Source organism: Dasypus novemcinctus, chromosome 20, assembly GCF_030445035.2.
Source record: "Dasypus novemcinctus isolate mDasNov1 chromosome 20, mDasNov1.1.hap2, whole genome shotgun sequence".
NCBI lineage: Eukaryota > Metazoa > Chordata > Mammalia > Cingulata > Dasypodidae > Dasypus > Dasypus novemcinctus.
The window spans coordinates 21,701,954-21,725,823 of NC_080692.1; the positions used below are offsets into that span (position 1 = coordinate 21,701,954).

The 23,870-nt window shown below is 49.8% G+C and overlaps 1 protein-coding gene across 1 annotated transcript in view; it reads left to right on the top strand.

Annotated features, from left to right (window-relative positions):
• Positions 1-23,870, top strand: part of PRMT8 (protein arginine methyltransferase 8) — a 105,079-nt gene that overhangs the window by 76,036 nt on the left and 5,173 nt on the right. The window contains exons 7-9 of the mRNA XM_058282597.2: positions 9,088-9,203; positions 14,520-14,670; positions 22,878-22,999. Of these exons, the coding sequence (XP_058138580.1) occupies positions 9,088-9,203; positions 14,520-14,670; positions 22,878-22,999 (389 nt within the window). The remainder of the gene's footprint in view (positions 1-9,087; positions 9,204-14,519; positions 14,671-22,877; positions 23,000-23,870) is intronic.

Below are 23,870 nucleotides of genomic sequence, written 5' to 3' on the forward strand. Positions count from 1 at the left end.
TACATCTTTGGGCACCTCTGCACCTCATATACATTGGTTCACATCATGGCCCATACTCTCCTCTATTCCATCATGTAGGCCCTGTGAGGATTTACAATGTCCGGTGATTACCTCTGAAGCACCATCCAGGGCAGCTCCATGTCCCGAAGACGCCTCCACCTCTCATCTCTTCCTGTCTTTCCCCATACCCTTTGTCCATTATGTCCACTTTTCCCAATCCAATGCCACCTCTTCTATGTGGACACTGGATTGGTTGTGTCCATTGCACCTTTATGTCAAGAGGAGGCTCAGATTCCACCTGGATGCTGGATGCAATCCTCCCATTTTCAGTTGTAATCACTCTAGGCTCCATGGTGTGGTGGTTGTCCTTCTTCACCTCCATCTTAGCTGAGTGTGGTAAGTCCAATAAATCAGATTGTAGGTGCTGGAGTCTGTTGAGGCTCAGGATCTGGCTATCACATTGTCAGTCCAGAGATTCAAATCCCCTAAATATATCTTAAACCCCAACATTAACTGCACCTCCAGCACATTAGCATGAAAGTCTTATGAAGGGAGATCCCATCTGAGTCCAGATTCATCACACATAAACACCATTTCCAAAGAGGGGCCATCTGCCCTGGTAGTTAACCCCATCGGCCATGACCATAACTCCCATGGGTCTCTTTAGCCCTCAAAGGAACCAATATCTGGGGGTTGTATCTGCTTTATCTGTCTCTCTGACTCTGCTCAGTTGTGCATGAGGGCAAACCTTCTGCCAGCCTCCAGACTTTTTTTTTGGACTCGTAGCCATATAAACTCATTTCTCCTTTCCATTTCCCCCTTACTTTAGGTCAAACAGCATTTTAAAGTCATGGTATTTTATGTAGACATGGATATTCTGCTGATCCGCATTGAACCTTCCGTATAAGGTCATTTTCCAGTTGCATCATCAGTTGGTAGTTGATAGTGGTCCCTCGTTGCCAGGGAGGCTCATCCCCGGGAGACCAGTCATTTTTAACCCTGCTTTCATACCACTCGGACTTCTCAAAATAATATTGTATCTCCTTCACATTCAGTAAAATACACATTCTTCCCTGAGTTTCTCTTGGGGCTGGCAGCAGTGGTGGTGGTGGAGTGGGGACTTTGCTTTGAACAATCAAACCAGTGATTACTGTTTGATTTGAATCCTCAGTGTGTGCATGCATTTGTGTCTCATGGGATGCACATTCAAATCCATATTCATGATGTCTTATCAGTCTAAAATTTGTGATTCTCTTAGAAAAAGAAGTCTGAAAACCTCTCCAATGTTTTATGTAGTCTGAAAAGGGCTGTTTTCTATTTCATTCAAAGGGTATCATTTCTCAGTGCTGAAAACTGATATAATGTGATTATACCAAATGTGCTTTCATGAGGCTAGACAGACATGGCCATGTCTCCTCGGCCAGAAATAAACATGATAAAGGGGCAAAGAAGCCCCCACACAAGCAAGCAAGCCACCAATCCAACCAAAAGACAAGGCACAGAAACCCCAAACCATGCAACAAGCTCAGCACATCTAAGATTCCAGCCCCTAAAGATGGTCAAGCCCCAACTGGCAAGGTGGCTTTGGAGGGGTTTGCAGACAAGAGGTGAATAATTGTCACCTCTCCTGAGAGTCTGAGACTCTACAGTTCAACAAATTGTTGCCTCAATTGATTCGAGCAATTGCCTCTGATGACCTGTCAACTGGACCACCCTGTGGAATGTGTATATTTGGGGGTATTCCCACTCATCAGGAAATATAAAACCAAACCACGAAGTTCAGAGCCAAAGCTCCAAAGGTGAGCACTGAGAGGCAGGGTAGCCTGGGTGAAACGATCAAGCTTTGCAGTCTGGCTGTTCCAACCCTGGCTTTGCCACTTCCTAACTGTGTGACCTTGCGCAAATTACCCAACATTTTGAGCCTTAGTTAAAGATAATATCACCAATCCCATTGACTTGTCATGAGGATTAAGTAAGATAAAGTATATTAAAGGACATAACACAGTTCTTGGTGCTAGATGGGACCAGATTGGATCCAATCTCTGAACATGCAGTTAACTCCCTTTCTGCTTGTGGTCCTGGTAAGGGAGCCTGAGCACCAAGCTTGTTGGCCTCCAGTGGCTTCGTATCTAGGACAGATGTACTCTCACGGAAGACTGCAGCAAACATTGATCGAACACATGTATAAATAGGACATATTTTGCCCTGGGGCAGCATTACAACGCTGCTTTTGAAGTTCTTGCTGTGTAACTGGACCGAATAGTGTTTCGAGGAGGAACGTCGGGGGCCGTTCGTCTTTCTCACATTCACTTAAGTATCTATTGAGCTCCAACCCTGGGCACAGCTCTTTTAGTACCTTCCTCATGGCTTCCAAACCAAACATACCTTATTACCTTCTACGTTCCACGGCTTGCGTCCGGGAGCCTCTGGAGTGTGTACCTTGTAATGAGCTAGTGTGGGGCCAGAAGAGAAGAGGGAAGGGGCCTGGGAGGGGGGAAGGGGCAACGGCTGCCACGGGGCAGCCCATGTGATTTGTTCTTTTATTTCCAGTTGCAATTTTCATTGCTTCTGGGAGAGGGAAAAAAGAAACTACAAGTCAGCCCCATTTTTACTTTGTGTCTTTGTGGACTGCTTGCTCTGGGGTCTCTCTCTCTTAAAAAAAAAAACAAACAGGAATGAAAGCAGAGCATACAGATAATTTAGAATACTGCTAAATTTTCTACTGAAATGTTTTTTTTTAATGACTTGATTTGTTTTTAGTAAAGAATACCAGCTCATGTAGAAATCTGTGTTTCAGATAAAAGGCGATTTTGCCTATTGGGAGCCCTAAATCAAAAGTAAAGCGAAAGATTGCTGGTTGGTAAGGGCACAATTGTAAGCAAGTTTCACTCGGCTCGAGAACTGGCTAAGAAAGGAACAAATCTCAAAGTGGGGCAGGAGAGTGAGACATGCCAAGCCTCTCTCAGAAAATGGATTGTTAGGAAAACACCTTCCTCCCCTCCCCTTCCCTTCCCTCCCCTTCCCTTCGTCAACCACATGCCACACTGGGAATACAAGAATGGATAAAATATAGAACCTGTCTTCAATTTCCTCATCAACTAGTGAAGAACAAATATAAAGAGGGATAGGCGGCGGACTTGGCCCAGTGGTTAGGGCGTCCGTCTACCACGTGGGAGGTCTGCAGTTCAAACCCCAGGCCTCCTTGACCCGTGTGGAGCTGGCCCACGTGCAGCGCAAGGAGTGCCCTGCCACGCAGGGGTGTCCCCCGCGTAGGGGAGCCCCACGCGCAAGGAGTGCACCCGTAAGGAGAGCCACCCAGCGCAAAAGAAAGTACAGCCTGCCCAGGAATGGTGCTGCCCACATGGAGAGCTGACACAAGATGACGCAACAAAAAGAAACACAGATTCCCGTGCTGCTGACAACAACAGAAGCAGACAAAGAAGACGCAGCAAATAGACACAGAGAACAGACAACCGGGGTGGGGGGGAGGAGAGAGAAATAAATAAATAAATAAATCTTTAAAAAAAAAAAAAGAGGGATAAAAGTCTGGTATAGTAGGCTTACAATACATGTTGAATGAATAGGGCCGTGTATGGGGGTAGTGTATAATTAACCCTGAGACAGCAGTGTTCGTAGTTAAGCATTTCTACTATGCAGGAGAGTCACCGACTCTCAGCATTGGAAGGAAACCTGTGGGTATTCCATTCAGGAGCTGAACCCCCTCCACTGCCTCCCGAGTGTCAGGGGGATGGGGGCCAGGTCTTCATGGCTGCTGAGGGGCTGAGGGGAAGGCTGCATGCAAGGTGGCGTTGCCCTCGGCTGGACGGTGGAAGGGCCTGTCTCTCCCGAGGGGTCCGTTTCTATCCCTGGGTTTCTCCTCCATCTTCTCCTGGGTGCACCCCCAACATCCAGGTTCTACTCTCTGGACTCTTTTCTGCAAGGAGCTCCTGAGAGCCTGGAATGATGAATCTATTGTAAAACACCTTCCTTTCTGCCAGAGGAGAAGCTGCAAGTGCTTGCTCTGTTTTTCTCCGACTGCATTTTGAGGCAGTCCCATCAGCTGCAACAGAGGAATTCAAACTGCTGGGGCCAGCGTGGGAAGGGAGGTTGTAGCCATAGTGCTCTCCACGGAGAAGTCAGATATTGGTCCCTAGTACTCCGTCTTTCTTTTTTCTTCGGTTGCTCTCAGGATAATCTTTTTTTTTTTTTTTTTTTAATTTTACTCTGATGTAATTCTGGTGTGTGTTTTTCATTGTATTTATCCTGCTTGGTGTTCTGTGAGCTTCTTGATTCTTGGATCTTTTGGTTGATGGTTTCATTAGTTTGGGAACGTTTTCAGACTTTATCCCTTCAAATAGTTTCTCTGCCTGATTCTTTCTCTTTTCCTTTAGAGTCTCTAATTACAAGTGTTAGACTGATACTGTTTCGTGTATCTTGGATGCTCTGGTTTTAATCATTCTGTTTTTTTCTCTTTCAAGTTTAGATCATTTTCATTGATCTGTTTTCAAGTTTGTTGATTATCTCCTCTGATTATCCAGGCGGCTAATAAGCCCATTGGAAGAGCTGTTTACCTCTGATATTGTGATTTTCCATTTCTAGAATTTCCATTTGGCTCTTTTTTATAGTTTCCTTCTCACTGCTAAAATTCTTCATCTGTTTATGCATGTGGTCCACCTTTTCCACTCGATCCTTTAACACATTTATCATAGTTGCTTTAAAGTCCCTGTTGGATAATTCCAACATCTGAGCTATCTCTGACACTGGCTCTGGTTCTATTGCTTATTTTATTTTTTTGCTTATGGGTCTTTTAAAATTTTTTTTTCATGTGTCAGAAATTTTTTAAATTAATGTTGCACAGTAAAAAGAACAGTAAAAACTTGAATTTATGAATATAAGTCTTATGCCCAGAAAATAATATTTATGCCCAGAAAATAGCAAGCCTCATCCTCTGCCAGGCTATTATCACAGGAACTTAAGTCAATCTAGTCTGTAGTTGTGGTAGGTCTGGGCTTTTTTTGTTGCTTTAGTTACTTTCAGTGCGTTATGGTATAGTCTTATCCAGAAGTGTCACAGGTCCCTCTGATGTTAGTTTTTTTAATCCCCAGAAAATTTATAACTTTTCCAGAAGGCCAATGACCCTCACACCACATTCACTCATTTAATAGACATCATAGAATTACAACAAGAAGTTTGTTTGTTTTTTTGAAGATTTATTTTTTATTTATTTCTCTCCTCTTTTCCCCTCCCCCAGTTGTCTGCTCTGTGTCCATTCACTGTGTGTTCTTCTGTGACCACTTCTTTCCTTATCAGCGGCACCAGGAATCTGTGTTTCTTTTTGTTGCATCATCTTGCTGTGTCAGCTCTCTGTGTGTACGGCAACATTCTTGGGCAGGCTGAACTTTCTTTTGCGCTGGGCGGCTCTCCTTATGGTGTGCACTCCTTATGTGTGGGGATCCCCTATGCAGGGGACACCCCTGTGTGGCAGGGCACTCCTTGCACACATCAGTACTGAGCATGGGCCAGCTCCTCATGGGTCAGGGAGGCCTGGGGTTTGAACCGCGGACCTCCCATGTGGTAGGTGGATGCCCTATCCACTGGGCCAAGTCCAACAATACAACAAGAAGTTAATGTGCTTGGTTCGTGTTTTCCTCCCACCTTTTTCCACCTCAGTTGAGGGGGTTAGTGGGAAATAATTGGTCGACAGAAAGGGGAAAAAAGTCTAACACCCTGGATGAGCTGCCGCCTGATTAACTGAAGGTGGGGCAGTGTAGCCGGGGGTATAAAACTCAAATTAACTCTGAAAAGCCTATGAAGAACAGCAGTCACTGCAAAGCAGTACAGGAATTAAATGTTTGGGAATGCATTTCAGTTAAAAATGAATTTCATTATCTGTGGGCCTGTTCTGTACCAGATGCTGTAGTAGAGGTGCTGAGGATACAGAAGGAGTTTCTATGATCAGCGTGGTTGGAGAAGGCTTCACAAGGCCATGAGGAGACCGAAGGTCACCATTTGAGGACTGGAAGGGAGTTTAAAGACTATTTAGCCCAAGGGCTTCTGAATTCTGGTTGGAATTGCCTGGGATAGATTTGTAAAAATCCACCATCCTGGCTCCCATATCGGGAGATGCTGATTCACTGGGTCTGGGCTGGGCCCAGGAAGCTGGATTTTTAACAGTATCTCAGATGATTCTGAAACGTGGAACCACTGAAGCAAACTCTTCATTTTACAAACAAGCCCAGAGAAGGGGATTGAGCTGTGCATGGTCACACAGCTTAGATGGTGGCAAAGCCAGAGCTGAAACCACTTAATGGTAATAAATTATCTACTCTGCATCAAGGGTTTTTTCTCAGTACCAGGCACTGACTTAGGTACTTTCCTTATATTACTACATTTAATTCTCACAAGAACTCTAAGGGGTAGCCATCATTATCATCACCTCTATTTTAAAGAAGAAATGGGTGCTTAGAAAGGTTAAATTCTTGCCCAAGGTTACACAGCAAACAAACAGCAAAGCCCTTTGGAACCCCGAAGCCCAGGCCTTTTGCCTCTGCACGTATCAGGGGCTTGCCCAGCACTTGAACTGAGGGGCCCAGGGAGAAGCAAAGCAGGGGCAGGGCGGGGGGCTCCTAAGCAGGGGCAGGGCGGGGGGCTCCTAAGCAGGGGCAGGGCGGGGGGCTCCTAAGCAGGGGCAGGGCGGGGGGCTCCTAAGCAGGGGCAGGGCGGGGGGCTCCTAAGCAGGGGCAGGGCGGGGGGCTCCTAAGCAGGGGCAGGGCGGGGGGCTCCTAAGCAGGGGCAGGGCGGGGGGCTCCTAAGCAGGGGCAGGGCGGGGGGCTCCTAAGCAGGGGCAGGGCGGGGGGCTCCTAAGCAGGGGCAGGGCGGGGGGCTCCTAAGCAGGGGCAGGGCGGGGGGCTCCTAAGCAGGGGCAGGGCGGGGGGCTCCTAAGCAGGGGCAGGGCGGGGGGCTCCTAAGCAGGGGCAGGGCGGGGGGCTCCTAAGCAGGGGCAGGGCGGGGGGCTCCTAAGCAGGGGCAGGGCGGGGGGCTCCTAAGCAGGCTCTCTGAAGGGAAGGCGGTGCACATTTGTAGGCAGGCTTTATCTGGGGGGAGAGTGATAGCTATTTCCGGAATTTGGAAGGGGGTCTTCTCTGGAGCCTGTCCCGTTGCCAACTGAGCAGCTTTCTTCCCTAAACGTAGGTTTCGGCTGAGACTTTGGCACCAGCCTCGAGTGATTTAATGGGACATGACTGGCGTCTTATCCTCAAGGCAGAATTTCCCAAGCGCTCACCCTCTGGGAGACTATTCTTTTCTCTGCCGCCTTCTCCCCGAGGAAGGACTTTGCGGGCCTCGGAAAAGAACCCATTCAAAGGGGAAGCTTTGCGGGGACCGTTCACGCTGCCCTCCTCACGCATGACTCTCCCCGGCACTTCCAGGGACGTGACTTCCCCGAGACACCATTGACTTGATAAACGTTTTACAGTAAAATTTACTCACATAGGATTTTAAATTTTTTTTTTTAAGATTTATTTATTTTTTTATTTAATTCCCCCCACCCCTCCGGTTGTCTGTTCTCTGTGTAATTTGCTGCGTCTTGTTTCTTTGTTGTTTCTTTGTCCGATTCTGTTGTCGTCAGCACGGGAAGTGTGGGCGGTGCCATTCCTGGGCAGGCTGCACTTTCTTTCGCGCTGGGCAGCTCTCCCTACGGGTGCACTCCTTGCGCGTGGGGCTCCCCTACGCGGGGGACACCCCTGCGTGGCAGGGCACTCCTTGCGCGCATCAGCACTGCGCATGGGCCAGCTCCACACAGGTCAAGGAGGCCCTGGGTTTGAACCACGGACCTCCCATGTGGTAGGTGGATGCCCTAACCACTGGGCCAAGTCTGTTTCCCCCACATAGGATTTTAAAGAAAAGCATTTCTACTTCGGTACATTTCCCAGCCCATCTGAGTAAACAGGATAAATGAGATTCGGCTGCTGACACGAGTGTCTGCCAAGGCCATCCTCTGCACCACTGGGGGAGGTGGTGGTATTCCTGGGTGCCGGTGCACCTGTGGGATGGGGGGTGGGCCAGGTGTGAGCTTTGCACTGTCGTTTCCCTGATGAGTGATTTCAAGTCAGATACAGGCTGTGAGCCGATGCCCGGCCCGCGCAGCCGCTGTTTGCTCCTCTGGAGGATGGAGGGGTCCTCCTAGAGCTGCCGGCTGGATGAAGTGAGGACTCCGTCAGTGAGACCCTTTACTGCCACCCCTGCAGGCTGACCTGGGGCCACCAGACCTGCATTCGTTTCCCCACCACAAATATGCCCCCCAAAATCGACTAATGCCCCATTTTCTCTCTCCCTTTCTCTCCAAGAATAAGCACCCTAAAGGGGCCAAGGAGCATTGGCGGGGTGGTCTGGTCCCACCTGGGGATTACTTCTTATGGGACAGATCCTTAGTGAGTGCCTCATGGCATGTGACGAAGGCAAGGAATCTCATGGACCCACCCAGCCCCCATTCTGCAGCAGAGAAAACCGAGATTTGGAGGTGTTTGGTAATTTGCACAAGGTCTTGGCCAGGCAGTAGTAGTGCTGGAATTCAAGCTCTTGTCCCTTTCACTTGGAAGCCCATAATGTTTCTCTCTGCTGCTTTGAAGGGGATGGGAGAAAGGAGACAGACAGGCCTTTGAGGAGTAGGGAATGGTTTGAGAAAGGCCCAGGCATAGGAATGTGAAAGGCAGAGGAATTCCAAGAGAGTGGCTTGGAGAGGGGCCAGAAGAGTAGATGCTAGAAAGCACAATAACCTGGTTGCTAGTCTTGGCCCTGCTACATTCTAGCTGTGTGACCTTAGAGAAGTTTCTCGGCCTCTCTGAACTCCAGTTTTCCTGCTTATAAACGGGGGCCTCCCTTTCCGAGAGATACAAATGGGATCGTGTGAAGGAGCCCTTGGCAGCTGGCAGAGCTGCCCACCCAGGTGAACAAGTCTCCGGCTATGGTGCAGGGGGAACAGGCTGCCCCTCGCCCTCCTGGGCATGCTGTACCCTGGAGTTCAGGAAGGTCCAGGGCGAGTGTCTGGGGGTCCCACTGCCTGCCTGATGCCTCGCTCTGTCCCCGCAGGGTGGGAGAACGTCTACGGCTTTGACATGACCTGTATCCGAGACGTTGCCATGAAGGAACCGCTGGTGGACATCGTGGATCCAAAGCAAGTGGTGACCAATGCCTGTTTAATAAAGGTCTGGAGACTCATCCTGGTCGGGCCTGGGCGTGCCGGGAATCCAGCTGTGCCACCCTGGAGAGCCTCAGACTCGGCCGGAGCTGACCTTGCTCGGGCACCCCATGGTGCTGGGCTGGAGGTCAGCCTGCTCCCCGAGCAGAGTCCCTGAGACAAGGACTCAACGGTGGCACAGCTGAGGAGCAGGGTCCTGGGCACCATCCCCCGGTGGTGCGAGGGGTGGGGCAGGGGCGGGCCTCGGAAGAGAGGACTCTTGAAAGCAGGAGGATGTGCTCGCTTCTGGGGAGGCTCTTCCATTCAGAGGTGGCACACATGTCAGAGAGGAAAGAGCGCCATTGCCTCCGTAGCTGTGTCATCGTCAGTATTCTCCTCTGCAAGCACACATCTGACCAGCCTGGCAGCCTCCAGCCCTAGTTCCTGAATGTTCTACTTTGCCCGGGCTCAAAACATCTTTTCTTTTCTTCCAGGGCTTTCTTCAAAGCATCTTTTCTTTCCTTCCAGGGCTTTCTTCAGTATAGCCAAAGAGCAGCTGGCCAGCTTCCTGGGCACACCAATATTCAATGCCTTCTTATTATTAAATATTCAAATATGCCAAATTAGATAGAGCAGGAACTAGAAGATCCCTCGTGTCTCTCCTCCCTTCTGCTAACCCACTGCTACCAGGTTGGATTCAGCCTTCCTGTCCTTTTTTGAGGTATTCGCATTTATATATGTACATATGTTAGGTTGAATCCTATGAAACTGCTGATGTGTGACTGTATTTAATCTAGAGAAAAACCAATTTCATATGGTTCAAGCTAATATGTGTATGTGTGTATATATAGTTGTGGATTTTTAAAAAATTTAAAAATATGGGTTTATTATGTAAGCCTTCATCAGCCCACCCAACTCTTGTCTTGCTAAAACACACTTGCCTGCTCTGATCCTGTGCTTATCGCTTCTTTCCTGGTGTGCTTTGGGGTGGGGGGCTGGAGCATTTACAGGAGGATAAAGTGGGAAGAGCCACAGGGTCAGTGAGGTTGAGGTGGAGTTTCTGGAGGACCAATGCCAAGGCCAACTGCTGCTCCATCCAGCTGAGAACTGTCCTCTGCCCCTGGGCACAAACCCTCCTGAGAACTTGGTCCACAGCACCACTGCAGCATGTAGAAGGGACCTCAAGGGAAAGGAAAACTAGACGGGCCTCTCCAGGTCTCCACAGATGTTGCCCCTTTGGTCACACCTCACACCGTAGAGTCTGCGTTGACAGGGCTCTCACCACCTCTTCAACTCAGCCCACCCCAAGTCCCCGCAGCATTAACGACAGGCAGATGTGCCCTTCCATTTCTTTCCACCAGCTCCTCCCTCCGTGAAGCCTCCCCTTCAGAAATCTCAAGAACAAGGAAAGTACCCACCAAACCAGAAGCTCACCCACTGTGCAAAACATTTCTGTAATATTTTGTGGAATCTGTAGAAATTGGCTCATGCCATTGACTTTGCCCAAGGGACGCATGGCGGCTGTAAACATTAGGCACCTGCACGTGATGGCTTCAGCATGGGAATGAAATTCCTTCCGTGCTTTTGGACCCCAGATCCCTCTCTGCCCCTAACCCCAGGCCCACGTGCAGGTGTGGCTGCGGGGTCTCCGTGCCAGTCACTCTGCCTCCGCCCCCCACCCCCGCGGGTCTCCTTCCTTCCTCTCCCTCACTCCCAGACACGAACCAGCAACAGTTTCCCCCTTAGTTACAACTGAGAATATCCAGGGACAAAGGAACCAAATAACCAAGGAGGCATAGAGAAAGTTTGGACTTCAAAAATGCTCTTTTCCTGTCTCCTAAGGGCTCTGGAAATCTGTGCTTAAGTCCCGCCCCTGCCCCCATGCCTGCATCCTTTCCTCCTCTCTGTGTTTTCTGGGAGAGGATGAGCTTGCCTGTGTCTGCCCCTGCAGCCAGGAGAGGCCTTTTGTCAGCTCTCGCTAATGTGCTAAGCAACGTCGTGCAGGGCCTGTTGGGAAAACACTTGCCCTTCTTCACACACTTAATTGCTATTTTCATCGCTATTAACATTGTTGAGTGTGACACTTTATTATAATTAAGACTCTGTTTTGACCATACTTCTGCTCGGAGACATTCATTTGTAACATTATTTAGTGGTGGGGTAGCAGTGGCCAGGGGCTCTTCTGAGTAATTTGGGCCAGTAGAACCCTCTACTTCCAGGGGTCACCCGGGGCCAAGGCAGTGAGTCTCTTGGGACCTCTCAGCTACTGCTGGGGCTGTAGGACAAACCTTCCAAGAAAGGGCACCGGGACAAACGAGGCTGCCTCTGCCGACTTTGGGTCTGGGAGGAGGGGTCCTTCAGCCCAGATGGTCTTGGTGTCTTCAACCACAGCTGGTCTTGCCCTCACAGATGGCAGGAACCCTGCTCCAAAGACCAGCTGCCTCGATGGTCACCATTTTAACATATAGCTGCATTACTTTCCCTCCTAAAGGCTTTTGTCCTTTCAGAGTCCCTATTAAGATGCAAATGTGTCTGGGACCTATTGTCGGCTAACACAGGAGCTGAGGGCTGACATTTAGCTAAGGGACATCTGAGAGCCAGACCCTATATAGAAATGGAAGCCGTAGAAGATGGTGTTTGTGTGTGTGTGTGTGCTGAACGTGGTGAAAAATTGAGTGGAGTGACAGAGGAAGACAGTGTCACCAAGCGTCCTTCCCGGTTTTCCCTGTCTGTGCCCAGGCCAAGAGATTTGGTACTTTCAGGTGAGCCCTGGGAAGTCACTGAAGGTTTTAGGTCCAGGAAGTGCCGTGGTCTGAATGGCCCTTCCGGAGATTGGTCTGGGGCAGAGGGATTGCTCAGAACGCACATCACAGTGCAGCAGCTGCTGTGTTCCCTGCTGAGGCTGTGCAGACTGAGAAGAAGCAATCTCTGCCCCAAGGGCTCCTGTCTGGTTGTGGGTGCTGGAGAAGAAGTGGGCCAGGAGTAGGGTGAAAGGCCAGGCGAGGCTGGTGGTAGAGGGACCAAGAGAGAAAGGCACCCGAGACTTTGGAAGGATGTGAGGCCTGGCTGGTGGGGACTGAGGGGGAGATGGTGAGTCAGTGGGTGTAGACGTTGTGGCCCTGGCAGGCCGGGCTGATTAAGAGAAAGTGCAGTTACCCGAGGCTTGCTCTTCAGAACTCCTGAGCTGGAGGGGTCGTGGCTAGGAGGGATCCTGAGCATTAGGATGGATACTGGGTTAAAAAGGTGCGCAAGGCTGGAGCAGTGGATCCGGTTCTCAGGATGACGTGGCTTGGGGGTCCAGAACCAAGGAGGGATGTGATAAAGGGGCGCAGCCTTCCTTAAATACGGTGAGAGCCAGCGTCTGCTCTTTGAGATCAGAAGCCGCTAGAAGTGCGTCCCCATTGGGAGTGGGCGAAGGGCCTGATTTGGTCGGTGTATTCAGTTTTGAAAGTGGTAGAACCCACCCAGAGGATAAAGGCCACAATGACGAGCGGTAAGCGCTGACTTACGAGAAATGGCTGAAAACCCAGAGGTTTATATCAGGGAAGAACTAGGAGTCCATGTGAGTTTGGAGCAAGCATTTGGCCTACTCTGTGGGAAGAAGTGAGAGAGAGACAGGTGTGGGCTTAACGTGTTGAGGAAGGGCCTAATGGTTGTAGAGGTCAGGAAATGGAATGAGTTGCCTGGAGGCATTGAGTTTACTGTCCCTAAGGTTTCCAAGCAAGAACCAGATGGGCGCTTGCTGGGAATGCTGCAGAGTGGATCCTTGTCTTGATAAAAGGTTCAGCTCAGGTCCTGGCTTTATATCCTGACTAATTCTGCATGCCTGATCCAGAGCTCACCAGTTCAACTAGTTCTTGCTTCCCAATCTTTGGACTCTAGAAATGCAGCATAACTTGCATTTGGCGTAGAAGCCTCCACATTCCCCAATGCCTGCCATGCCACCCTCTTCCCAACCAATGGAACAGAGAGTTACGGTGTCCCCCATGCACGTCATGCCTGACACCCAGACCACAGCGGGACACGCTGCCCTGACCAGCCTCCTTGCCCACACCCCCTCCCCCACCCACCCTGTGGAGGCAGGACTTCTCTTTGCAGGCCTTGGGGTGTGTCAAATCAGCTTTTCTTTTATTTATCCTAGAAATAGAAAGGTACAAAAGACATTCCTATTATTTCATGTGGTCCCTTCCCTTTTCTTGTGCCCCCACCGTTGGACCCCTCTTCCCTGATTATTCCCAACATATGACGTCATCCGGACCAACTGCCCACCTGGAGTCATTTCAGGCACACAGGTGTCAGTCTGGCCCCTTGGACTTTTCAGGACAGAGGTCTTGGCTGCTCGCCCTGGCTAGTGGGAGGTTCCTCCTTGGGCCTGGTGGGAATCTGTTTCTTTGCTTCTTGGTCTCTTGTCAGGTGTGCCGTGTCTCATCGGAGCCGGGAAATGGTAGGTCAGGAGGCGTCAGGTAGAAAAGAGCAGCTCACTGCAACCCTCTTTCAATTTCACTTGCTCCCCACGCAAGATTGATTTTCAGCCACTTCCCAGCTGAAATTGCTAGAATTATTAGTTCTTCATGTTCTCCATTCCCCAGCCAGAATTGAAAATTCCCACCTCTTTTCTCCTTTGTATTGTTTAACTGTCCAGACTTGTTATGAGAGGTCAGCAGAGCTTCTCTGAGCTCAATCTGTGACTTTCTGTGGGTTCAGGTCCTTACTTTAGAGATAATACTCAGTATCTCTTACTTCTGGGAACTTGAATACTTGCCAAAATGGGAATAGTCTTAGTTCATCAGAATCATAAAATGAGCTGGATAAAACACGGAAGGCTGGGCCCCAGCCCCAGAATTTCCAATTCAATAGGTCTGGTATGCCCTTCCCTCATCCCACCCCCCTAAAATTTGGGACTTGTGCCACTCATCTGGGGACCATACTTTGAGAATCTCTAAATGTAAGCAGCAACGCTCAGGTGACCCATCCTGAGGCTATTTTGAATTGGTTTAGGGATGCAGCATCTAATTAAGCCTTCTCTTCTCTGCCCCACTGCCAGTAACCCCTACACCCCAGCAGATTTATCTTCCTAATTCTTTTCCCCTCAGGTTTGATTCAAATCGGTTTGAACCATTGCCTGAGCACACTCTACCCTAGAAGGGATGAAGGAAGTAGCTGGGGGCGGGGGTGGAGGGTGAGCTCAGAAAGTCACCCCAAAAGTAGCTATCCCCAGAGTCTGCCAGTACTAGATACCCTCATGGGAAGGAAGCTGCTGGTGGAGGGGGCCTTCTCTCCAGGCCAGGACGCAGACCTGGTGCAGCAGGTAAGTTTCCGGCACTTTCTCTCCTCTGGGCTGCAGGAGGTGGACATTTACACAGTGAAGACGGAAGAGCTCTCGTTCACGTCTGCGTTCTGCCTGCAGATACAGCGCAACGACTACGTCCATGCCCTGGTTACCTATTTTAATATTGAATTTACCAAGTGCCACAAGAAGATGGGCTTTTCCACAGGTGAGCTCGTGTTGCCTTTCTGGGCCCCCCACCTTTTGTTTCCCAGAGGCTTTGTGGGAATGACTCAGGTCGACCTCAGCTTGGGGGAAAGGTGCTGGAGCATTAGCACGGGGCCCTCCCTTGGCCCCTTGGAGCCTTCTCTGGCATGGGGAAACCGCACGTCACCCCCACTTTCGGCGAGGAGTAGGTGAGCAAAATCACGGCGGTGCAGCCGGAGCCGAGAGTGTTGGGGGGGGAGGGGGAGGTAAGAGGTGGGGGCCCATGAAATGGGCTCCCCTGAGTCTTTTCAAACGCACATTTGCTCATTCAATTAAAACTTACCGAGCATAGTCTAAGCGCCACTCTCCGGTGAGGGGGCTAAGGATACACAGCTGAATAAGATTTCCATCTCCACTGCTGTGACTGAGCTCAGGACTCAATGGGTCTTTCCAAGTGGTCTCTGGAAACTGGCCTCTACTCCCCCTTCCTGCCTTCCCCACTTCCACCCAGTTCCACAAGTCCCCAACAATGTTCCCCAACCACCCATTCTCTCCCACCTCCCCGCCCATTGCCTGCAGCAGGTAAGCCCGTATTTCTTACCCTGCGACCCCGGCTGGAGCCCACTATTCCAACCTCACTGCTCACCAGCCCCCTCTCTGAGCCTCCCAGCCCCTGACCCGTCGCTGCCCTTCCATGCACGGCCCCGCCCCGCTGAGCCTCTTGCAGCTCCCGGACCTCGGTGAGGCCTCTGAAGTCCCTGAACTGTTGCCTCTGCCCACACCAACCCCTTGTCCATTCAGGGTGTGCCGTGAGGGGAGGGTGTCCTCATCAGAAGACTCTTGTCATCTCCCTCCCTCCTTGGTCCCTCCCCACCTGGCCAGCTCCAGCACGGCTTCATCTGTCAGCCCATTTGTTCCTTGAGCCCCTCTTCCCTTTTGGGTCTGGGTTAGCCATCCTTCTCAGGGTCACTAATGCCCCATGCCCGTGCTTATCATGACAGTGTTTAAAAGGATACATATGCATAAAGACAAAAAGAAAATAGAACAGAACGGTATAAAATTCAAAGAAAAATTTCTCTCCCCCATCTGTCCTAGTTCCATTCCTCAGAGTCACATATTATTAATGATTTCTTGTGTTTTATCCCCAAATTTGTCATGGGTGCATAAGTACATGCATATCTGTATACATTTTTTAATTGTGAAATAATTATAGATTCACAGAAAGTTGCAAAAATAGTACATAGAGTTCTATGAATCCTTCACCGGCTTTCCTCACTGATAACATCTTACATAACTGTACAATATAAAAACTACCCCTTTTTCAAAACTGTAAGTTGATCATACTATACACACTGCCTTCTGCTACCTTTTCTTTAACAATGTATCTTTGAGATACTTCCATAGCCTCACAGAAATGTCTATTTTCTTTTTTAAATGGTTACACAGATCCAGTGTAGGATGTACTATCATTTATTCAATATTCTCACCCCTTTTGGCAACCGTTAGTCTCGCCCATGGGTAGGCATCACGTCTCATTAATCTCTAAAAGAGTGCCTGGCTCAAAACAGGTGCGAAGCAAATCTCTGTTAAACGAGTATATGACGACGTGGCTCCCACCCTGGAGAATGTGCTCACGTGGGCCATTCTATGACACCAGGCTGTAAGCCCACGAGAGAGCGTGCGTGTGCGTGTAGGGAAGGGGGACGTGCGTTCTCCTAGGATCCAAGGAAATGGGAACTCCCTTTCCGACACCACGGTGACAAGGATCCTTTCTAACCTGTGACCAGTGTCTCCTGTGGGTTCAGGTCCCCAAGACCAGAGCCCTCTGGTTTCCCTCAGCCAGGCCAGGGCTGCTGTCTCAGCGGGAAAACCATGGACCCCTGACCTGGGTCCGTATCGGCCGTTGATAATGACACATCAGTCATTATCCTTCAAGGGGCGGCTTCCCTGTGGGTTGGAGCGGCCAGGAGAGGGGCAAGGACATTTTGTCTTGGCTTTGCAGGATGGGGGAGCTCAGTCCGGCAATGGTGAGGGAGGCGAGGGCAGGAGGATTCCGAGGAGGAGCCTGCTCGTGGAGGCGAAGGGCAGCGCCACGGTGGTCGGCTCACATCTGCCACCCTGGAGGTGACGCTTAGCCCGGGGACTGCCTGCCCCAGCATCCCTGGGCTGGGGCAGCTTGGGCAGGTTTCTTGGTTTCTGAAGCCTGGAGCACAGGCCCTGCAGTCAGTCCTTTCTTCCCGTGCAACGGTCTATTTCTCGCCCATTGGATCCCTGGCTGGGGATGAGCCTGGCTCGGCCGGCAGGGAGGACACTCCCAGTGCTCGCTTGTGGAGGCTGCTTGGGTGAGCTCAAGTCCATTATCGAAGAATTCGACCGAGATCGGTTAGCGGTGCTGAGGATCTGCCTCCAGTGTGGGGGTCGCTAACCCACTGGCGAATGTCCTTCCTGTTTGATCACACCCCAGCATGGCCCAACGCCAAGTCCCTCTGAAAAGGAAGAGTGATGAGGCACACGGCTCTTAAGCTCAATGAGCAGAGGTCTTTGTCGATGCATGAGCCTGCCTGTCTTTTCAAGGTTATAGTGCTATGACTCCTGCCCTTTGCAGAGAATCCAGAAATGCAGACTCTGAAAGGACATTCAGAGGGCCACGGGTCCTCTGTTTCCCATGGTTTCCTGCAGGTCTAAAAGGGTGATCCTTGGATCAATAGCATCAGCATCACCTGGGAACTTACTAGAACTGAAAATTCTCAGACCCCATCCTGCCCCCTCCCAGGCCTCCAGCATCAGCAAGTCCGGGAGGGGAGCCCAGCAGCCTGTCCTTTAACAAGCCCTCCAGATGAGCTGGACAGGAACTCAACTTTGAGAACCGCTTTTTCAATGCAAGACTGCCCTGAACGAGGCGGTTGAGAATTTGACCACTAACTCCTTTCTGGAAAGCCGATTCCATCTCCTCACTAAGGCATCCCCTCTTGTCTCACCAAGGCTTTGGCTTTCGGCTGACGTAGCTCCTGCCTGCTGCAGCATCCCCATGTAGACAGAGATGGACAGAAAGAAGGGTCATCAGGGTAGCTGCTTTCCCAGGGGCCCTGGGGTGTCGGCGTGGAGTTTTGCTGTGGGCACGTAGCAGATTTCTTCTCTGGTTAGTGTGAGTTTGGCAGTGGCACCGATTCTTAGACCCTATACATTCTGACCCCCACAGAGTCTTTCCTCTTTGTTCTTAATGACTTTAAATGCAGAGTTAGATTTATTAGCAGTCTTGGTTTGTGACATGGGTCTCTGTGTGCTTCACTTTTGGCTTATTCATTTATTAATATCGTGAACACCCGTGAACTCACCTCCTCACTCATCCCTGGGATGTAAATAAATAATCATTAACTGGCATGTAAATAGCAACTAGAAATAAATTCATTATTGCTTAGAATTTAATATTTTGGTTACTATCAAGAAATCAGTTCTTAATTAGAATATAAGTATTAACTATACATGCATTATTAATAACTAGAATGCAAATGAATTAATTCATACTCTCATAACAAACTTCTGTGGGCTCCCCACCTAACTCATTTGCATCTACCTGGATGCTCCGCCCTTCTATCCCCTCCAGATGAATATTATCCTGAATTTCGTGAACCCTGTTCCCTTGCTCTTTCTGAAAAGTTTTAAAGCATGTGCGCTTATGCCTAAGCAATGTGTTTGGTCTCAGCTGTTTTTGAACTCTGTGCAAAGGGCATGCTGCTGGACGTGGCCCTCTCCATCAACCCCCGGCCAAGCTTCCCATCTCAGCCCGGCCAGGCTGACCCTGGTGGCCCACTCAAAAGCACATCACATGTTGTGAAGCTTGGAAACGATTCCTCTTAATGGCTTTGGCGTCTCTGCAGCGCCAGGCAGAAGTTGTCGCCATGGGCACAGGCAACAGAGTTCCAGGCTGTGCCAGCTGGTGGTACACTTATCTCACCCCACCCCATCCCCAGCAGGGTGGGGGTAGGAAATGGGAGCCAGGCTCCCTGGGGCTGCTATTAAATCCAGGAAAGCTGTGTGGGGGTGGGGGTGGAAAGGCAGTAGCTGAGCAGCAGCAGACCTGGGTTCAAATCCCTGTTCTGCCAGTGATCAGCAAAGTAGGGTTACCCACCCGACATTGGAGATGACCTTGAACAAGGTAGTTCCTGGGCCTTGGGCTCATGATCTGTGAAATGTCAGGGTTGGGCCTAGATTGCCTGGGAGGTCCTTTCCAGCTCTGACATCTAGTGACATTGAGTCATTTTGTCAGGTCAAAGAAATTTCTTGGTGCATGGTCTTCAATTCCCTCAAAAGCTAGTAACCCCCTAGGGAATGTAAATCCAAATTTACAACTAGAAGAATTATTAAATTGCCAAAGGAGCTACCAGCCATGTGGCTATTGGGAAGTGGAATAGGAAACAGGATTTCACACCCTTTCTTAAAACATAAGGGCAAGTCTTCTCATGAGTGGTCCCTGCATTTGTCTCCATAAGCCCCTGTGCTCCTGGCCCCATCTTTGATCACAGCTGCCATCATACTTTATTGCTATTTACATGAGTATCTTCACACTTAGGCTGTAGGATCTGCACGGGGCAGGCCTGTGTTCATTTTGGTTGCTGTTCCCCAAATTTGGAGCCATATCTGGCACATCATAAGCACCCTAAATAGATGTCTTTTGCATGAATGAATGAGTGAATGAATGAATTTGCACTTGGAATGCTGTGGGGAATACTGGTCACTCTCAAGAATTCCAAGAAAATCTGGTCATATTCTGGAACCCAGAGACTGTGATGGGGAGAAAGGTTGAGGGAGGGAAAAAAGGGGAGGCTGCCATGTAGAGTCAGGGTAGTAAGAGTTTGAAAGCTGAAAACTAGTCAGATGATCTTGATGGTTATAGAGTGAGGCAGGGGAAGGAAGGGGAAAGACTCCAGAGGTCGCCCACAGCTATTTGTTGAGCACCACTGCTGTGTAAAGCAGCCATTCTAGATGCTTCTCCAGGACAGTCTAGGCCATTAGAGAGAGGCAGCACACCTCTGGAAGCCAAAGACATGTTAATAGTTATGGACGGGGAAGCGGCCTTGGCCCAATGGATAGGGCGTCCGTCTACCACATGGGAGGTCTGTGGTTCAAACCCCGGGCCTCCTTGACCCATGTGGAGCTGGCCCATGCGCAGTGCTGATGCACGCAAGGAGTGCCCTGCCACACAGGGGTGTCCCCCACGTAGGGGAGCCCCACACGCAATGAGTGCGCCCTGTAAGGAGAGCTGCCCAGTGCGAAAGAAAGTGCAGCCTGCCCAGGAATGGCGCAGCACACATGGAGAGCTGACACAGCAAGATAACGCAACAAGAAACACAGATTCCCAGTGCTGCTGATAAGGATAGAAGCAGTCGCAGAAGAACACACAGTGAATGGACACAGAGAGCAGACAACTGGGGTGGGGGGGGAGGGGAGAGAAATAATGAAAAATAAATAAATCTTAAAAAATAGTTACGGACAGATGAAAACCATATACCACTTTACATAATGATTAAGTAACCACCTAATGTAGTGGCTTAGCAAGACCCCAAGGTGGGCATAAAATGTTCTTGGTAGGATCACCACACAATTGGTCATTCAATTAAGGACAAGTTTGAGAGTGGAAAGAAGAACTATTCATACTCACGCCAGGACAACAGACATAAAGCAGAGCTGTCTTGGGCACATAGGATGTTTGGCCACCCTTAGGGTAGTATACTTTCCCACTTCTCACGTCAGCTAAACTCCACAACACCCCAGGAAGTCGAACAGGAACCCTTGCGTCACAGCCAAGGATGTGGCAAAGTGGAGACTGGAATCTGGACCTATTGTTGCCCAACTAAACGTTCTTTCCACCCACTGGAGAGATGCTGGGGCAGGCTTCAACTGTTGCTGTGTAGCTGCATCACCTGCAGAGGTATTTAAAATCCTTGCAAGCCTTCCCCCTTCATATCCCCAGAATTACTGGTTTCAGATCTCTTGAGGTGGGTCAGAAAATCTGAGTGTGAAGTTTTGCCTGGACCGTTGGTGGATAACCAAGAGAGAGAAAAGTGATTGAGGCAATTAGTCCACAGTGAATGGCCCTGCCATGAAAATGAGATGTTTGGGAGAAGTTCTTAACCTTTTGATGTTGACATCAAGGGGAAAAAATCACATTCTTCTACCCAAGGTCTCTTGGGGCTGACTTCAGAGGCCATCGTGGGCTCAATGGCTGGTGAAACTGGGCCAGTGGCATCGCTGGGACTCCCATAAGGCACCTGATTAGGTGACAGAAGGCTGCCTGGATCCCCTTGCTGAAGGTCTTTAAGAACGGGAGAGACGCCTGTCTGAGCTGGTGTAGGTGGAAGTGGGGGCGAGAGAGCTGTCAGTCATTCACCGACGTTCTCTGCACACAACCAGAGACTCTTTCGACAGTTTGTTTAGATGCAGTTGGCAGGGAAGGGTGCTGGGAGCAGGTGGACTTTGTCTGTAGACAGAAGCATGCCTGAGAGGCCAGGGAGGCTGGATGTGTTTGGGGATCCAGGGTCTGAGAGGCACAGTTTTCATGTTCATGATCCTCCTTTCCCTTCCAAATGCACAGGCTGCTCTCTCTCCCCATGACCTTGAGTTTGTATTGATTTCCCAAATACTCAAGTCTCTATCTAAACCACTGTCATTTGATCAAGCCAGTTCATTGCAAAGGGCAAAGACAGACTCTTCACCACCATTAAAATAGATCTTGGGGTTTGAAAGCATCTCCTGGTTCACCTGATCCAAACCGATGCCTGCTAAATCCCGTCAGGGGTGGGTGTGTGAACACCTCTGGGGGTGGGCCTCAGATGGCTCATGTCACGTGCACAGCTCCAGTTCTTCCTTGTGAATTAAAAATCTGCTCCTACTAATTCCCAGTGACTGAACGACTTAGTTCTGCCTCCAAAACCTTGTATAGTGAGTCTTCCATATGACAGGCTTTGGTGTGTTTGAAAGGCCCTTACCACGTTCTCCCAACCCTTCTCATCTTCATAAGCAACAGAGGAAATTAGTATTAGTGAGCTGTGCATCCTGGTGGTGGATGGTAAGCACCTGAAGATCAAGAAGAACTTAATATAAAATGGGTTCTTCTCCAGTCTATAGATTCCCAAAACTCCAGTAATCACATATGGATGAGTCCACTGCAGCATCAGAAAATTTCTTCTCTTTGGGTTCTCATTTTTACTCATGTTTTCAATACTTAACAGATCTACCAAGCACAGCGTGGGCATTGGGGCTATAATTGGCAGGGCCTGTGCCCTCATGGAGAGTTCAGTCTTGGGGAGGATGCAAACAAATGGGCGACGCATTTACACTGCAGTGTGATAGACACCAGGGTGTCGTAAGCTCAGGGTGCTGTAGAGCCCTTCATCCAAGACTGGGTAGTCAGAGAAGGCATCCCACAGGAAGTGGCCTTGAGGGATGAGAAAGAGAGAGCGTGGTGACAAGGAAGGGGGAGCGTGTTCCAAAGACAGTTGCTGCTGACAGCAGGTGGATGGAATTAATGGTCAAAATAGGGGATGGGGTGCAAGCATCATTGTGCCTTTGGGTCATGCAGGGTGAGTGAACTGTGGACCAGCACTGGGGCTGTGGAGTGAGAATCACCCTTCATTTCTTTTTCTTTCCCAGTTAGGAGGGCAGAGCAAAAACCCCACAGCAGGCCTGGGCTGAGGTGTTAGGTTCACTTCCAGAGCAGGAAAATCTATTTGTAAGACTGAGGAGCAAGTACCTGGGATGTCACTGGAACTGGGGAAACTTGTTTAGCAGTGGAGTTTGCATGAATGATGACACTTATGGGGAACTAGGATGGCCTCCTCTACCAATCTCTCCCCCGTGCTTTCTGGAAGTCTTCACTCTGTCAAGCCAATTAAAAGCAGTGGCATTGTGGGATTCGTTTGTGATGATGAGTTTAGCTGGTAGAGAATATTCACCATCCACCCCTCGCTAGGAGCTTGCTTCATGCGCTTGTTTTTTCTTCTGATCCTAGGGGAGCTCAGCCACCCTGAGGGAATGGGAGTTAGAGGTGGAGAGGTCAGTGGGGAGTGGGGGGAGTTCTGGGGGCCCTTGGAGGCAGGCTACGAGGGTGGCACCTCCCCCAACAGAAGTGCTGGGGGGTTTGACGCGTCCCGGGAGAAGCCTGGGACTTCTACACGAGGTCCTGCTCTTTCGCGGACATCTTCTCTGATTCTTCCTTCCGCCTCCCCTCAGCCCCCGACGCCCCCTACACCCACTGGAAGCAGACTGTCTTCTACCTGGAAGATTACCTCACTGTGCGGAGGGGGGAGGAAATCTACGGGACCATATCCATGAAGCCAAACGCCAAAAACGTGGTGAGTGCTGAGGCGGCCTCTGGGAAAGCAGGGGTCAGAGAAGGGCCACATGGGGCTGGGCCCTGGGGGGCTCCCGTGACCCACTTGCTGAAGTCCTTTTTTAAATTTTTTTTTAATTAGGGAAGTATAGGCGTGTTTTAAAATATCATGCAGGAAATATAGAGTGCCCCTACCAACCCCACCGACGTTTTCATCATTACTGAAACTTTGCATTCATGTGGTGCCTTTATTACAACTGATGAAACATCATCACAAATACACTATTAACAATAGTCTTTGGTCCACTTCAGGCTCACTGTTTGTGTTGTAGAGTCCTACGTTTTTTTAAAAAATTTTTATTCTAGCAAGAAATGTACAACCTAAAATTTCCCCTTTCTACCGCATTCAAATATCCGAATCAGCGCTCTTAATCACATTCCCAATGTCTTGCTGCCACCCCCACCATCCATTACCAACACTGCCCCATCACCCCAAAGAAAAATTCCGCGACAATTAAGCTTTAACTCCCCGTTCCCTACCCCCGGCCCAGGCCCTGGTAAGCTGTATTCCAGTTTCTGACTCTATGAATTTGCTGCTCCTGATTATTTCCCATCAGGGAGATCATACAATATTTGTCTTTTTCAGTGCCTTGTGCACCATCAGAGGAGCTAGTGAGAGGGGCAGCAGGAAGCCAGGTTTGGATGTGACTGGGGGTAACTGAAGGACCCAAGCTTTGGCCCCTCAAAACTCAGGAACTGGAGCGTTTCTTTAGATCCCCTCAGTCTTGAGGACAGCATTTGGTGAGGGGGGTCTGAGGACAGACTGTCGCTGTGGGTTTTACCTCAGTTTTTGGCCCCCTGGAAGGTGTTTGGTTTGCGTTTCATTTTGTTTT